Source organism: Lepus europaeus, chromosome 20, assembly GCF_033115175.1.
Source record: "Lepus europaeus isolate LE1 chromosome 20, mLepTim1.pri, whole genome shotgun sequence".
In the NCBI taxonomy this organism is placed as follows: domain Eukaryota; kingdom Metazoa; phylum Chordata; class Mammalia; order Lagomorpha; family Leporidae; genus Lepus; species Lepus europaeus.
The window spans coordinates 46771418-46788782 of NC_084846.1; the positions used below are offsets into that span (position 1 = coordinate 46771418).

Here is a 17365-nt window from a genome sequence, read left to right on the forward strand (position 1 = left end):
AGGCCATTGCAGCCATTTGGGAAGTGAACCAGATAGAAGACCTTTCTCTCTGTCTCTCCCTCTCACTCTCTGTAACTCTAACTCTCAAATGAATAAATAAAATCTTTAAAAAAAAAAAAAAAGGAAACAAATTGTCACTTCCAAAGCAAGAGTGTGTGTATGTATGTGTGTGTGTAGTTCTTTTCCCCTAACTCTTTCAAACAAATATTAAAAAAAAAAAAGAAAGAAAGAAAGAAAGAAAAAGAAAAGAAAAAGAGGGGGCCAGCATTGTGGCCCAAAAGGTTAAGCTGCACCTGTAACAACCACATACTATGTAAGCACCAGTTCAAGTCACAGCTGCTCCACTTTCGATCCAGGTCCTTGCTAATGTACTTGGGAAAGCCACGGAAGATGGTCCAAGTGCATCGGCCCCTGCCACCTACATGGGAGACCAATGGGGTTCCACATTCTTGGTTTCAGCCTGGCCCAGTCCCAGACCACTGTGGTGATTTGAGGAGTGAACCAACAGATGGAAAATATCCCTCTCTCTCTCTTTAAATAAATATAAAATTTGGCTCCCCAAAATCTTTGCTTCCTTCATTTTACTTTTTATCAAGCAAAATGAGCATAGATATTTATACCAGTCAACTTGTACCACATTCCTAATAGATTTGATAAGTATCAAATACATAGATGAAGAGAGGCAAAAGCAATGCCTCAGAATGCAGGCTATAAACAAAGTTACCAATTTTCCTGCTCACTAGGATATAGTTAATATCAATAGAAGAAGACTCACCTAAGCTTTCAAAAATTCTAGGAGCAGGCCTTTGTCCTAGCAGTTAGGATGCCCTTATTCCACAAAGTACCTAGTCATTGTGGACACTGGGCAGTGAACCAGGGATTGAGAGCTCTCCCCTTCTTCTATTTGTCTCTCAAATAAATTTTTAAAAATTCTAGAAATTGCCTGCGGCACCAGCACCCTGGGTACTAGTCCCATTTGGGGCACCGGGTACTTGTTCCAGTTGCTCCTCTTCCAGTCTAGCTCTCTGCTGTGGCCCAGGAGGGCAGTGAAGGATGGCCCAAGTGCTTTGGTCCCTGCACCCACATGGGAGACCAGGAGGAAGCACCTGACTCCCAGCTTCAGATTGGCACAGCGCCAGCTGTAACAGCCATTAGGGGAGTGAACCAACGGAAGGAAGACCTTTCTCTCTGTCTCTCTCTCTCTCTCTCTCTCTCACTGTCTAACTCTGCCTGTCAAAAATAAAAAAAATTCTAGGAATTTTTTTTTTAATTCTAGGAAATAAACTACAGGCCCTTAAATTGGAGAACTTGTTGAGTAAATTAATCAATCCTGATTGAAACTGAATCCATCCTGATGGAAACTGAATCCATTCTGGAATCCATCCTGAAAACATAGACTGGGTATCAAACAGTTTTTGCAGGTCTATAAGTTTCCCACCAAGTTCCTTCCATTGCTGCTTCAGACAGTTCACTCCTTCTCAAAAAAACACTAACTTTCTAATCCTCTATGCACCCAATCAAATAAATAAAACTAAAATGTTTGGAGGGAAGGATGAATAGGCATGGGAAAAAAGGAGGGCAAGCAAGAAGAGATGGGGAAAAAAAACAGTCATAGTCAAATCTTGATCAACAAACACCAACAGAATTCTATAAGATACTGATTTTTAGCATCAATAACCAAGAAACAGTAATGTTAAAATGGTGGGAAAAGTCAGTGTTTTCATACCATTTCAATTTCCTTTAATTCAAGTAGATTTAACATGCATAATTAGGCATAAAAGTGAAGGAAGGTGTGATTAGTGATTAGTATCTAAGATACCTCAGAAGTCCTATATAAACAACTGGTAATAAAAGTATCCTGTAAATTACAGCTATTAACAAATAATAATTAATTAACATTTAACAGATGTTGATTGACCATGTGAAATCATTATTAATCTCAAGATTATCATGTAGATATACTTATACTGTTCTGAAAAAATACTCTCATCTAAACAAGCACATAAGACACATGAGCAGTATCATGCTGGTCAAGAATGACTCATTCGAAGTATTTGGAGGCAAATGTGTTTCAAAATTCAGATTTTTTTTTTTCCCAATTTTGGAAGGGTAGCATGGCATATGCAGCAAACATTACATTAACATCGCCAGTCAGATAAATGGCACTAAACCTATAACCAAACACATTGTTCCTACAGTGAAAAGCATGAATATTTACAGAGCATGATAAATAAATACTACAAACTCCTACCAGTATTAGTCAAGTTTTACTATCAAATAAGTTTGTGTCCAACTGAGGAAACACTTTTAGATTTTTTTAGTTTCTTGGATGTTAAAAAAGGTGTGAAACTAGTATCACTCAAAAAAGGTGACTTCAGTCAAAGAACTCTACAACTCATTTTAAAGCTTATGATTTTTAAGACACTCAAAAAACATTAAAATACAACCTATCAAAAAAAATCACCTCTGGTAAACATAATAATCTGCACACACTTTAAAACAAGGATCTGAGAAGCAATAAACAGAGCTGACTAAACACTTTGAAGCAGAGGATCCCTTGTGTATATGGACTAAGGAAGACTGAAACACCATACAAGCAATGCCATAATGACAAAAGCTGGAAGATGGAAATAATAAAGGGTATTTTTCCTTAGGGTCAATCTTCTAGAAGCCTTTTTACCAACAGAAATCTAATGATTCAAAAGTAAGATTAACTGGTGCCAAAGAATAGATACTTGAACAAACTTAATACCAATCCAACTTTGCTATTACTCGGAAAATTCTGCAAACTGTCACGGATTTTTGTGATTTTGTTTTGGTTGTTGTTACCAATGACAATTAATTAATTATTCTTAAAAGTCCAGGTAACAAATGAAACGAAATCAGCATATGAAGAAGAAATCTGTACCCGCAATTTTATTGCCGCTGAATTCACAATAGCTAAGATATGGAATCAACACAAATGTCCATCCACTGAAGACTGGAAAAAGAAATTATGGTAGGCCGGCGCCGTGGCTCAACAGGCTAATCCTCCGCCTTGCGGCGCCGGCACACCAGGTTCTAGTCCCGGTTGGGGCGCCGGATTCTGTCCCGGTTGCCCCTCTTCCAGGCCAGCTCTCTGCCGTGGCCCAGGAGTGCAGTGGAGGATGGCCCAAGTGCTTGGGCCCTGCACCCCATGGGAGACCAGGAGAAGCACCTGGCTCCTGCCTTTGGATCAGCGCGGTGCGCCGGCCGCAGCGTGCCGGCCTTGGCGGCCATTGGAGGGTGAACCAACGGCAAAAGGAAGACCTTTCTCTCTGTCTCTCTCTCTCACTGTCCACTCTGCCTGTCAAAAAATAAAAAAATAAAATTAAATTTAAAAAAAGAAATTATGGTATATATACAAATACTATGGAATACTACACAGCAGTAAAAAAAAAAAGAAAGAAAGAAATCCTGCTATTTGCAACAAAATGGATGCAGCTAGAAACCATTATATTTAGTGAAATAAGCCAGTCTCAAGAAGACAAATTCAACATATTCTCTCTAACCTGTGATAACTAATAGAGTACCTAAAAGATATTCTTTAAGAGTGAAATTGACACTTGGAGATGCAATGATTTTGAACAGCCATTGTCTCCACCATTGAGGAAGAATTTTTTTTATACACTGTTGAACACTTTACTTAGTGTAGGGTTAAGTTAATGGAAAATTGATCTTTATAAAAAATAAGAATGGAGGGGGTGCTGGTGCTGTGGAATAGCAAGTAAACCTGCAGCCTGCAGTGCCGGCATCCCATTCAAGTCCAGCCAGTTCAAGTCCCAGCTGCTACATTTCCAATCAGCTCTCTGCTATAGCCTGGGAAAGCAGCAGAGGATGGCCCTTGTGCTTGGGACCCTGCACCCACATGGGAAACCCAGAAGAAACTCCTGGCTCCTAGCTTCAGCCTGGCCCAGTCCTGGCTGTTGTGGCCTTCTGGGGAACAAATCAGCAGATGGAAGATCTCTGTCTCTCCCTCTCTCTGTAACTCTGACTTTCAAATAAATTTAAAAAATCATAAAAAAAAAAAAAAACACCAAGAATGAGTATGGTGAGAAGGAGTGTAGGGTTGGAACAATTACTATGTTCCTAAGTTTGTATATATGAAATGCATGAAGTTTGTATACCTTAAATAAATTTTTTAAGAAAGTCAAGGTAAACTGATTCTCTTTGATTCGGTTCTTGTCTTAGAATAATGCCTGAATAAAAAGCAATTTTAAAAGCTTAAGTGTTTTGTACTTATTATGGTATTATTAAACAAACGTGAAATTTTTCAATAAATTAAAATCCTAGTAGCTTGTTCAGTCTTTCACAATCCAAATATGAGTCCTATCCAACTGCAGGGGTCAAGAACATATCAAACTTTATCTTTCTTTCATCTCTGAAAAATAACTTCATCTGATCAGTTCTCATTTCTTTTTGGCACAAATATACTCAAGGGATGGAGATAAACAGTATTTAGTTACAAACACAGCTGGGTAATAACAATAAGAAAAACAAGACCCTTGGCTGTCTGTATTTTTCTATGCTGCCAAGAAATTCCTATTACTACAAATTCAAAGAATGGTTTTGCCACATTTCAAATCCATCATTCCTATACCCTATATAAAAAAGAAATAATAGACTGGAGAGAAATGAAGGAGATATGAAAGGTATTTTAGGCAGAAGGTCAGAATTAGTTCCAAGTCTACAATAAATTTTTAACATTAAAAAAAAGACCTTCGGCCGGCGCCGTGGCTTAACAGGCTAATCCTCCGCCTTGCAGCGCAGGCACACTGGGTTCTAGTCCCGGTTGGGGCGCCGGATTCTATCCCGGTTGCCCCTCTTCCAGGCCAGCTCTCTGCTATGGCCCGGGAAGGCAGTGGAGGATGGCCCAAGTGCTTGGGCTCTGCACCCGCATGGGAGACCAGGAGAAGCACCTGGCTCCTGCCATCGGATCAGCGAGATGCGCCGGCCGCAGTGGCCATTGAAGGGTGAACCAACAGCAAAAAGGAAGACCTTTCTCTCTGTCTCTCTCTCACTATCCACTCTGCCTGTCAAAAAATAAATAAATAAATAAATAAATAAATATTAAAAAAAAGACCTTTATGGGGGCCGAAGCTGTGGCGCAGCAGGTTAAAGCCCTGGCCTGAAGCGCCAGCATCCCATATGGGTGCTGGTTCCAGTCCCGGCTGCTCCATTTCCTCCGATCCAGCTCTCTGCTACGGCCTGGGATAGCAGTAGAAGATGGCCCAAGTCCTTGGGTTCCTGCACCCACCTGGAAGACCCAGAAGAAGCTCCTGGCCTCTGGCTTTGGATCATCACAGCTCTGGCTGTTGTGGCCATCTGGGGAGTGAACCAGCAGATGGAAGACCACTCTCTCTGTCTCTACCTCTCTCTCTAACTCTTTCAAGTAAATAAAATAAATCTTTAAAAAAAAAAAAAAGACCTTTATAATTGAAATCCTACTTCTCATTTGGCTAAATAAAAGGTAACCTTTCAGGGCTGCCACTGTGGCACAGCAGGCTAAAGCCCTAGTCTGCAGTACTGGCATCCCATGTGGGTGCCAGTTCAAGTCCTGGCTGCTCCACTTCAGATCCAGCTCTCCTCTGTGGCCTGAGAAGGCAATGGAAGGTGGTCCAAGTCCTTGGGCCCCTCCCCCCACGTGGGAGACCCAGAGGAGGCTCCTGGCTTCTAGCTTCGGACCAGCGTAGCTCCGGCCATTGCAGCCATCTGGTGGGTGAACCAGCAGATCCAGCAGATTGAACCTCTCTCTCTCCCTCTTCTCTCTCTCTCTCCCTGCCTCTGCCTCTCTGTAACTCTGCCTTTCAAATAAATAAAACTTTAAAAATAAAAAAAGGTAACCTTTCTCAAGCACATAATATATCAGAATCCCTCCCAGAAACAGCTCTTTCAACTAACAGTTAAGTAATTGCATCACACTCACAGAATTACAATAGTAACTTTCAAGAATCTCCTAACGATATTAAATAATAAAATTGTTTTAACTAATAACAACTATCAATATTGTTATAATCGATGCTTAAATTTTTCCCATGATAAATATTAAACAATAAAATTAATGGTTTAATTTAATTTTATGTCAACTCTGCAACCTAAATAACTTTAGTTCATTACATTCATCAACTTTAATCATTCTGTTTATTTATCTAACACAGGATTAGTATTATAAGTATACACAACATAAGATAGACAAGTCATTAGCTTACTGGTTATTCAGCTATCATCTTGGGGCCATCACTGACTAACTCTATATATATATCTTATGAAAAAAGCCATTCAGTCAACACAATCGATCCTCTACCACTGGACTCAGGTTCTACTTGTATCCCCTTGCACTTTCTGGGTAAATCTCAAATGCGGACTGCTTTCCCCAGAAGATATCTGACAATCTCTGGAGACAATGGTTGCCACAAAGAGGGCTGGGGCAAGTAGGCAAGACACTACTGCCATTTACTAAAGGGCAGGATGCCACTAAACATCCCACAATGTACAAGACAAGACCCATCCAAGACAAAATGCCAACAGTGCCAAGACTGAGAAATCTTCACCTACTAAATACACTTGTATAAGGTCTCAATTTGATCTAATCCTACTTTTCCAGGTTTATCTCTTCTATTATTTTACTCAACCTTCATCAATAAATAAAAATGGCATTTCCAAGCCTCCACATCTTAAATCATCTTTTGTATTATCTATTATTTTACTTATTCTAATAATATTATTTACTTATGAGTTTAACAGAGCATGTGACAAAGCATTAAACAAAACTAGAGTCACTCAATGAATATATCTTAATCTACTAATCCAAAACCAGATGAAGTACAAAATATACTAAAGTCTCATCTGATTTTTCTCACTGGTTTATCTTCTGATTTTAACTAGGTTGAATCATGAAGTTATCTGTTTGATAGTTCTAACCCCAAAAAACATGTGATTCCAAACAGCATTTCTGCATATGGCTTTTCTCATAATTATCACCATAATTCTAACACATGCATACTCTAATTATTTACATACTTATTCACTTTAAACTTTATGTATTGACTCCCTTCAACCAGAAGTGAGAAACAGCTCTGCTTTCAGTAGAGATAAAAGATAAGCTATTTTCAGTTATATACATTCCATAAAACTCAAAACTGATAATTTTTTTTTTTTTTGACAGGCAGAGTGGATAGTGAGAGAGAGACAGAGAGAAAGGTCTTCCTTTTTGCCACTGGTTCACCCTCCAAGGCCACTGTGGCCGGCGCATCTCACTGATCTGAAGCTAGGAGCCAGGTGCTTCTCCTGGTCTCCCATGCGGGTGCAGAGCCCAAGGACTTGGGCCATCCTCCACTGCACTCCTGGGCCATAGCAGAGAACTGGTCTGCAAGAGGGGCAACCGGGATAGAATCCGGCGCCCCAACCGGGACTAGAACCTGGTGTACCGGCGCCACAAGGCAGAGGATTAGCCTGTTAAGCCACGGCGCCAGCCAAAACTGATAATTACTAATGATAATCACTTGTCAATTTTATGGTAGGCTATCCTTCAGCAATGTTGATTTTTTTTCTTATGTGATCATCTGTGAAACACATGAGTAAAGCTGTTCATCTGCAAGAGTGTTGATAACCTTTTAGCGTTTTCTATATTTAAAGTCAAACAGAAATATAAAATGTGTTAGTAAGAATTTCAGATTTCAAGGTGAGGAAAAGAAACTGGTGCACAGAATACATTTAACAAAAACTCAGCCCCACCAACCTTTAACATTAAGTCCTAAAGAAATCGATTGTTTATTGTGGAGGTCATTTCTTCAGGTTGTTTGGAGAGAAGATGTGATCAGACAAATGTTTAACTGTTTCTCTACCTCCAGTTTAACTTCCTAGTTATAAGTAGAGTTGGGACTCCATAATTTCAACATGTTTGAAAGCCAGTGATTGGTCTAATGTCCTATTTCCTGTAAGAGTCTCACTAAACTTACTATCTCAGGGAGAAAAAAGAAAGGATTCAAACAGTAAACACTAGTAATATAAAGTGAGCCAACATCTCAGCTATGGGGTGGAACACGACATCTGAACCAAGAGTGTAAAGTGTTCAATTTTTGTTGACTGTTCATTACCTTAAACAAAATTATTTTATACTAAATTCCTTTCTTCAATAAAATATAGTTTAAGCCACACAAGGGCCAAGGAGGTAAACTATGATTGTAGCTAACTAGGTATTATAGGACAAGAGGGCACAAAAAATGTATTTTGAGTGCTTTTAGGGGAGATATATAAATCTAACAAAATTTATCTTACTACTTTCCACAAATAGTAGACAGCTCCCCTCAACTCTGACCAGAATTTAACTAGGTCAGGAATCTCTACTTTGCTTCATACCATAAATTACTTTGAGAGTAGTTTATGTTATTAGTTTGTTTTATTCCTTGCAAAGATAAGTGATACCTATGAATGACTTAATTTCAATAGAGAAAAAAGAAAAACACATCAGGATTTATTATCAGAGAAATAATTATGGAATGCTTGAAGAAATGAGCTTTAGAATTTTTCCCACGCCATTTTTGTCACTTTACAACCTTAATCATGACAAATCGAAACTACATTCTAGCCAAGAATATTATTATCTGCAAAGATCTTCACCAAGAGAACTAAGACAGATGTGAATTCCACCTCTGTCCCTTTCCTGTCTTTCCCTTCTTTGGGAAGTACCAAACATCTCTGAACTTAATGGGGGAAAAAGAGTTGAGAACCAAAAGTTTAAAAAAAAAAAAAATTAATCAAGAAAAATGTATCAACTCTTGATTACTGGAAGTGAACTCAGTAACCCCAATACCCAAGTAGTTTTGGTTTATCTATCCACTCTTGTGAAGGAAGCAGTGAAAAGACTTCAATCTGGAGTCAAATCCATTGGATCATTTCTGCCTCAATTCCCTTACCCAAGTTCTTTAAACTAAGTACCCTGTTGGCTTGTAAAATAGTATCTCCTTCAATTAGTTACTATAAAAATTAAATGAGTCTATGTAAGCAAAAAGTTCTCAGTGGACCACAATATGTTTTACTTGTTGATGCTACTGAAAGTAGTAACAGTAATACAACATTACCCATTTAATCCGTTCCTACCAACTCTAGCAGGAAAAAAAAAAAAAAAAAAAAAAAAAGCAGTACACAGGAACACCAGAGGAGAAAGAGATGTTAACTGAGGATAGCAAGCTCTCTAAGGCATATCTTGAAACCACTAAAGGGATAAAATAAAAAGGGCAATTCTATTTTTTCAGTTGTTTCTGATCAAAAGATACAGAATTATGACTTCTACGGTTCATGTTTTTTATTTCTCTCAAAAAATACTTAAACATAATTGTATCAATTAAAACTTTCTAAAACATGAACATTAAGTACACTTAACAGATAAGAAAAAGAAAAGCTACACTTATCTGATTTTCAATTTTGTACAAAGTCAATGATTTTTTTTTTTAAGAAACTGTTTTTAAAACGCTAACTAAAATGAGCAAATGTGCATGCTTAGATACTTCAGTGATATCTGAAAGGCCGACAACCACAAGGTCCAGCAGCTAGGATAATTTAAAGTACAACTTTTTGACCAATTTTATCTTAGTGAGAATGTTAACAGACAAACAGCAAAGCTCCCCTCACGGGGTGAGATCTGAAGAGAACAAGGCTTAGGGGCTATCCGTGGTTCACATTACTCTCTTGGTACCGTTCTACTTCGGGATCTCTCTTAATTTTTTCCTCTGTCCATGAAAATAAGCATAAACATATTTTAAGGTGTAGAACAGACAAACTACTGTGGCATCTTTGCTAAAAGTCCTTCCCTGCCTGCTGATTATCGCTGAGTAAGTACTAATGAAAAACAGAAGCAGTGATAGGACTTAGTGATAGGATCTTCGGAAACTTATGGGAAACCAAATGGACAAAATAAATGAAATTTATGTGCTTCCACTTTAAACGGGTATTTGCAACAAAACCGATTCTTTAAATATATATGTCTAAAAGCAAGGCCAACTCCAGGAAGCTGGGAAAGGGAAAGAGAATGAAACATTTACCTGAGGCATCACCAACTTTAAAATCACTGTCATCTGAGCTATCATAATCGAGAGCTTCTAGGAGAGAAGCTGCCAAAGGCTTCACCTGCCTCCTCTTGGAGCTGCGATCCACTGTTAAGAGAGAAACATCCATCGTCATCCACCACGACCCGCAGCGCAGCGCTGAACCGAGATGCTGAGGGCCGCGGGCGGCGACCCCGCGCTGGGGACGCTGAGGCGGGGGCGCGGGCCGGCCGAGATCGCAGCCCACCCCCCTCTCCCTGCACATCCCGGGATGGGGGTGAGGGGGTCCCCCGAGTCAACAGAAAGCGAACGCGAAGCCCGGGGCCGGCGCGCCCTTTCCCGCGCGGTGTGGACGCGGAGCGCCCACAGAGGGTCCAGTGTCCGCAGGACCCTGCCACCCCATCGCGCGACCCCCGGCCCCGACTCCCACCAGGGCTGAAGCGGAGCTCTCTCCCCGCGCAGGCCTCGGCTACACTTACTAAGGAATCCGTGAGGAGGTCGTGTGGAGGAAACCTAGGGCGAGGCTGCGGGAGCCCAGGGAGCGCCGGGGCGGGGACGGGGGCCGCCGAGGCAGGTCAGGGAGACGCCGGGCAAGACCGGCGGCGCCGGCGGCCCGACCGCGGCGCTCCCAGGGCCCCCAGCCCCTCAGACCTCGCCCGGTCCCGGCTGCTCCCGCCCCTTCCTCCGGCGCCCCCAGGCCCTGGCAGCGCGGCCAACCCGGCGGCCTGGGACCGTTCACTTCCCCCCGCCCCGTTAAAACTGGAAGGAAAAAAAAAAAATGAAGAAAAATCTTTATTAGCCTGCCCCAGAAGTCCCGCAAGACCCCTCAAACTGACAGTCCCAGGCCGGCTGCCTGAGACAATAGGGAAAGCAGCGACCCGGATACAGCTCTGAAGAGAAGGAAGTGAAAACACGAGGCCGAGCGCGGCCTGGCGAGCAGCCGGAGCCCAGAGCGCGTGCGCCTCCCGCTGCCTCCCGGAGCAGCCGAGCAGAACCGAGCCGAGGCCGAGCGCGAGCCGAGCCCGAGCCGAGCCCGAGCCTCCCGGAGCCGGGCTGGGCGGAGGTGGAGCCCAGGGCCCCGCCCGGCCGAGCGCGCCTCCGCGCCTCCGCGCCCGAGCCCCCGGGACTCCGCCCTCTCCTCGCCTCTTCCCGCTCCGCGGTCCAAAGCCTTGGGAGACAGCTTTTTTGTTCTCGGTCTTTGTTGTTTTCATTCTAAATTATATTATTAAGTGTACACATGTATGTTGTAAAGGATGCTAATTTCATACATATAGACCGTGCGTAATGATAACATATCAGGGCAACTCGCATTTCCATCTCCTGAAACATTCATGATTTCTTTGTGTCGGGCATCTCCAAACTCCTAGATATTTATAAAATTTTAATAAATTGTTGTAAACTAGTCATCCCGGTGTGATGACCTTATTCACCCGAACTGTAGGTTGGTACCTGTTATCTGACCCTCCTCCACAGCTCCTGATGTTTGTATTTTATAGATTTACTCAGCTCTCCACAAAGGGATGTTTGCTATCTTAAATCACTACTAAAAAATATAAACTGTAATGACAGTCACACTCGACCGCTGCTTCCATAAACTGCATGTCTTAAAATATCCTGGAACAGTAACAACAACAACAACAAAAAACCTTTATTTTCTGCTAAATGGTAATGTGACAATCACATTAGATTTTGATTGCTGTTTTGAAAATTATAAATTTAACAGAGAAAAATTTCCATTTAATTATGTTAACTAACTGTACTGTGAATGGGCATTTGCGCATAATTAAAGCATACCCAGTACTTAGTTTTGGTAAGACAAAAAGAGAACACATAAGGGGGGGATTCCTTCACAAAGTACATTTTTCTTCCTCAGAATTTGTGTCACATGAATGTGAAATAGTCTCTTGTATCCAGTCAGGCAATTTGTTTATTTATTTATTTTTAAAGATTCATTTATTTATTTAAAAGTCAGAGCTACAGAGAGAAATGGAGAGAGAGAGAGAGAGAGAGAGAGAATCTTCATCCACTGGTTCACTCCTCAGATGGCTGCAACAGCCACAGCTGGGCCAGGTCAAAGCCAAGAGCCAGGAGTTCTTCCAAGTCTTACACATGGGTGGCAGGGGCCCAAGCACCGCTGTTTCCAGGCAGTTAGAGAGTGTTGGATTGGAAATGGAACAGCCTATACATGAACCAGTGACCATATAGGATTGTGGCTTAACCCACTACGCCACAGCACTGACCAAAATAATAACTTTTAAATTATATATCAAGGATAGAGAAAGGCTTAGAGGAAGATAATTCAATTCATTCATTTAATCCACAAATACACATTGAATGGCGGCAATGTTCATATAGCTTAAGGAGATACAATGTTGTGAAAGACTCTAAGTGAAACTTACAGGAAACAAATTGTCTAAGGTAGTGGGAGAGGTTACTAATTAAGAAACATGTTTTGAATTCTTTTATAATAGCAAATTGGAATTAAATTGTGTAACAGTAAATTTGAGAAAATGTTAGGAATTATTGATGTAGAGCAGCTTATGGGAGGTTAGCCTTTTGAAAAACGGTTGTTGTCTTATTTCAGCCAGAGCTTAAGGTAGATACAGAGCTTAAGTTGAAGACACAAATAGGTAAATTAAAATACTTTGTGATTGGGGCCATTTGAAAGTGGTGAGAGAACTTTTTTTTTTTTTATGCTAAAGGCCATTTGGATATTTATAACATCATAGACAGCCGATACAAAATTATAAACTTAAAAGTTAGCCGGCTGGGACCTGTGTTGTATCTTAATAGGCAAACCACTTATGTGTCATTTCCATATCTTGGCTGCTTTACTTCCAATCCAGCTCTCTGTTAATGGCATGGGAAAAGCAGTGGAAGATGGCCCAAGTGCTTGGACCCCTGCTACCACTTTGTAGACCTGGAAGAAGCTCCTCGCTCCTGGATTCAGCCTAGCCCAGTCTTGCCACTGCTGTCATCTGGAGAGTGAACCAGCAGAAGAAAGATCTCTGTGTGTGTGTGTGGGTGTGTGTCTCTCTCTATAACTCTTTCAAAAAGATAAATAAATCTTTAAAAAAAAAATTAGCCTACCATTGACTTATTGAATTTTGAGTCCTGCCTACGGTTGCCTCTGCAGGACCAGACCAAATGATTTCAACCATGTTCCCTACACTTGTAGGAGAGCAGGCACTCAGGGAAGGCATTCTGGGAAAAGTTGTATTTAGATCCAGAAATAAAGTTTCTAAATGGTCCCAGGAATAGGGGGAAAGGAGCAGAGCTGTTCAGATTAAAGAAATGACATGTTTGTGCTGGCATTGTAGCACAGTAAGTTAAATCACTAGTTTACAATGCTGGCATCCCACATCAAAATGCTGATTTGAGTACCCCTACACAGCTGCCAATCCAGCATTCCTGATAATGTGCCTGGGAAAGCAGCAGAAGACAGCCCAATTACTTGGGCCCTTGCCATCAAGTGGGAGACCAGACCTGTTTGTTAGGCTATTTTGGGAATGAACCAGCAGATGGAAGATCTCCATCTCTCTGTCAAATAAATAAAAAAATTATTTTAAAAAAGAGAGAGAGAGAGAACATACAAACGCCCAGGACTCAGAGACTGTGACTAGACTGAAATTCTGATTGGTATATAAAGACTTCCAAAATATAAAGAAACAAAACTGTAACAGAATTTGAAATTTATTATATTGAAGGACCCTTACGGGAGGAGGGACAAGAAACTAGGCCTGGGCAAATATCAGGGGCTTCTTAAGAGGTTAGATGTTCCCCAGAGTCTAGCGGGCAGGATGTTCTCTGGGAAGGAAAAGTCAATCCCCTTCAGAGAATCTCTAGGCACGCCCAGAGCAGAGCTGCCCCTCCCCTTCGGAGAGTCTCTAGGCGCGCACTTATGATGTCACTGCGACCGGCCAATCCTGTAACACCTCAGCATTCTCCGTCAGCATTCTCCGGTATGCTAATTGTCCCTCCGAACCAGCCAATCCCGTGCCACCTCCGCATTCTCCACCAGCACTCTCCACCAGCATTCTTCGCCAGTGTTCTCCCATATGCTAATGGTCCCTCTGAACTGACCAATCCTGTAACACCTCTGCATTCTCCGGCCGCATTTTACGCATGCGTATTAGGAATATGCTAATTCGTTGCCTATATAACCTGTGTGAAACTGCCGCTCAGGGCTCCTCACCGCCTGAGGTGGGGGCCGTTTGCGCAAATGTTCAATAAAAACCTTGTGCTTTTTGCATCAACTCGTCTGGAGTCTGGATCTTTGGGCATCCTCCCAAGCAAGTGGGCATCTCTGCAACTGAGAGGTCCAACAATATGATCAGGTTTGAATCTAAAAGTAGTGATGATTTCCCTCACTACTAGTGGAAAATAAAATATTGGTAGTTCAAAGTATGAAGTGGTAAACAGTTACTTAAATCATCTCATGTGAAACTTGGAATAAAGTCCTGTTGAACACAGGCCTTGGTAGCAAATGTTTATCCAGGTAGCACATTATATGGAAATAATAAATAAATGGACTGCATTGGGCTGGGTTGGATGAGCTGGGATGGAAGCTCTGGAATTCTTTGAGACATTAAAGAACAGTGATGACAAACTTAGGATTTTTAATTCTTGGCTTAAAATTTGTTTAAAAAAAAGAGTTTATATGATTGCTATAAAACAGAATTTCTCAATTTTGGCATAACTGATAGCTTGGGCCAGATAACTCTTTGCTGTAGAAGGTTGTTCTGGGCATTATAGGATGTATGAGCAGTTCTGGCCTCTATTTACAAGATGCCAATAACAGTTTCTCATAACTCAAGTTGAGACAACTAATAATGGATTCAGATACCACCAATGTTCTTTGTGGGGGCAAAATCTCTATCACCAATAACAACCACCCATCAAACCACCCATGCTGCTTTGAAAACCACTGCTCTAAAAAAAATCTCATCTTACACAATCATAGGACTGATACAGCAAGCAATCAATGAGTCTAAAGCCACAAGTTGCAGATTTTATGCAAGTTGGTAAGAATTTAGGATTTTTATTGGGAAAGAATGGTACTCTGATCATTACAGCATTCTTTTGTCAGTAGAATTGGGCTCATATTTCTTGTCAATGCTATCTGTCTGTTGAAGACACTGTCATGAATAGCCTCACCATTGGTAACTTCGCAAAAAAGATACTGAATCTTCTCATGATCATCTCCTTTGCATCCCTTTGCTACATCCTATAACTAGAGTCAGATCTCAGTATGCCTCAAGGGGCAAGGGCAAATTCTAACTCTGGAAAGAGATAATGTTTTCATTTATTTTAGGAATAGTGACATTCTCATTGATGATAGTATGGTTTTCTTGCTACTGCTGTTGTGAGGCGGTTTATGTGTAGACGATGCTGGGCAGGCAAAACAAAAATTATGCTAGACATTGCCAACTGGCACTCAATGTGTATTTCCATCTGCTTATTCCTGTATTATGTGCCCTACTAGGATAAAAACTACATTTTATAGACTCCTTTAGAACTAGAATTGCAGAAGTGCTTTAGGTTTTGCTAACAAGATAGGCTCTCAATCTTTGAACATAAAAGGGAGATGGTAGCCAATTTCCTGAATTTGTAGCAACGAACTCCAGTAAGAATGAGCTCCAACAAATATACTGACCACAGAATTTTATTCAAGTGTATGTCTCCTTCAGTATTGCATGAGTTAAAAACTCCATAAAAGAGGCCAGCGCCGTGGCTTAACAGGCTAATCCTCTGCCTTGTGGCGCCAGCACACTGGGTTCTAGTCCCGGTTGGGGCACCAGATTCTATCCCAGTTGCCCCTCTTCCAGGCCAGCTCTCTGCTATGGCCTGGGAAGGCAGTGGAGGATGGCCCAAGTCTTTGGGCCCTGCACCCACATGGGAGACAGGAGAAGCACCTGGCTCCTGGCTTCGGATCAGCGAGATGCGCTGGCCGCAGCGGCCATTGGAGGGTGAACCAGCGGCAAAAAGGAAGACCTTTCTCTCTGTCTCTCTTACTATCCACTCTGCCTGTCAAAAAAAAAAAAAAAAACCACTCCATAAAAGAAACAGAAGAATAGTCTTGAAAATAGTTTCTTAAATTAATTATTTTATTTTCATCGTATGTATATACAGTACAAATTTTAAGAGTGCCATGAGAGCAAAATTTTCATCAAATCTTTGTGCCATAGTGAATCAGTCCTTTCTCTAAATACAACAAGATTTTGGTTTTTAAGGATCAAAAACAGGGCTGCGTGTTCATAGCAACTTTACTGAGAATTCACTTAACACAAATTCACCATTTCATGGTGCTCAATTCAGTCTTTTTAGTATATTCAAAGAGTCACATGGCCATCATGATGACCATCTAATTCCAGAACATTTACATTACCCCCAAAAGAATGTCCATACCCTAAGTTACTCCTCACTTTCCCGACATCTAGACCCTGGCAATCACTAATATACTTTGTTTCTATAGATTATGTGTCATATAAATGGAATAAAAAATAAGTGTTCTAACATGTCTGGCTTTTTTCACTTAGCACAATTTTTCATGATTCATCCATGCTGTACCTTAATATGTTTTTAAACTAACCTGATAACAAATTAGTATTTGTTCTTCATGGAGAAAGGACAGAATTCAGAAGTGAGGGCTTCAGTGTTTGTTATAATAGTTGTTTGTTAGGCAGATCTCTTAGACAAGCTGAAGTATTTAATCATGTTTCAGTGCCTCTGAAAGGCAGTCTTGAGAGCTGTGTTTCACAAGGGGCAAGTCCCAAGAAAGTTAAGCAGATGGGCAAAGACAGCATCAATAGAACCACATCATAAAGTGTACAATGTTGAATACTAAGCAGATAAATAAGGTTAGAGACAGAAGGTTTCATGTCACAAACTCAACATGTGGAAAAGCATTCAAACAAAAAAAATGCATAAACAATACCTTCTGTTCTTTCTAACCCATTTTAACTCTAGATGACAAATCATAAGCAACAATCTCTAACATTTTAAATCTGTATAACTCAACTTTCCAAAATTTCACTGTAAAATATAACAGAGGAAAGTGAAAAATAACTGTACAGATCAAAGGATCATCATGAAGGAAATACCAGATAAACACCACCCATATCAACACCAAAGAAGGCTCTTCTGAGTCCCCTTAATTAATACCCCACTTCTTACCTACAGGGAGTCATTATCTTCAGTCCAAGCCTATTTTCAAATTTTGTACAAATGGAATCATTAAATATGCTTTGCTCTGTTCCTGACTTCTTTGTTATTTTTGGGTGAGAATCATCTATATGTACATT

General features: G+C 40.9%; 1 protein-coding gene across 6 annotated transcripts in view; it reads right to left on the reverse strand.

Moving 5' to 3' along the window:
- PHF14 (PHD finger protein 14) overlaps positions 1 to 10667 on the reverse strand; it is a 186945-nt gene extending 176278 nt beyond the window's left edge. For 3 of the 6 annotated variants that reach the window (XM_062178171.1, XM_062178173.1, XM_062178172.1), the window contains exons 1-2: positions 10541 to 10665; positions 10059 to 10169 (exon numbers count right to left, since the gene is read on the reverse strand). In XM_062178171.1, the coding sequence (XP_062034155.1) occupies positions 10059 to 10169; position 10541 (112 nt within the window). In that variant the 5' untranslated portion in view covers positions 10542 to 10665. Of the gene's footprint in view, positions 1 to 10058; positions 10170 to 10540 lie in introns of all 6 variants that reach the window. The other 3 variants (XM_062178170.1, XM_062178169.1, XR_009864568.1) reach the window with 2 other exon arrangements.
- Positions 10668 to 17365: the final 6698 nt, after the last annotated feature.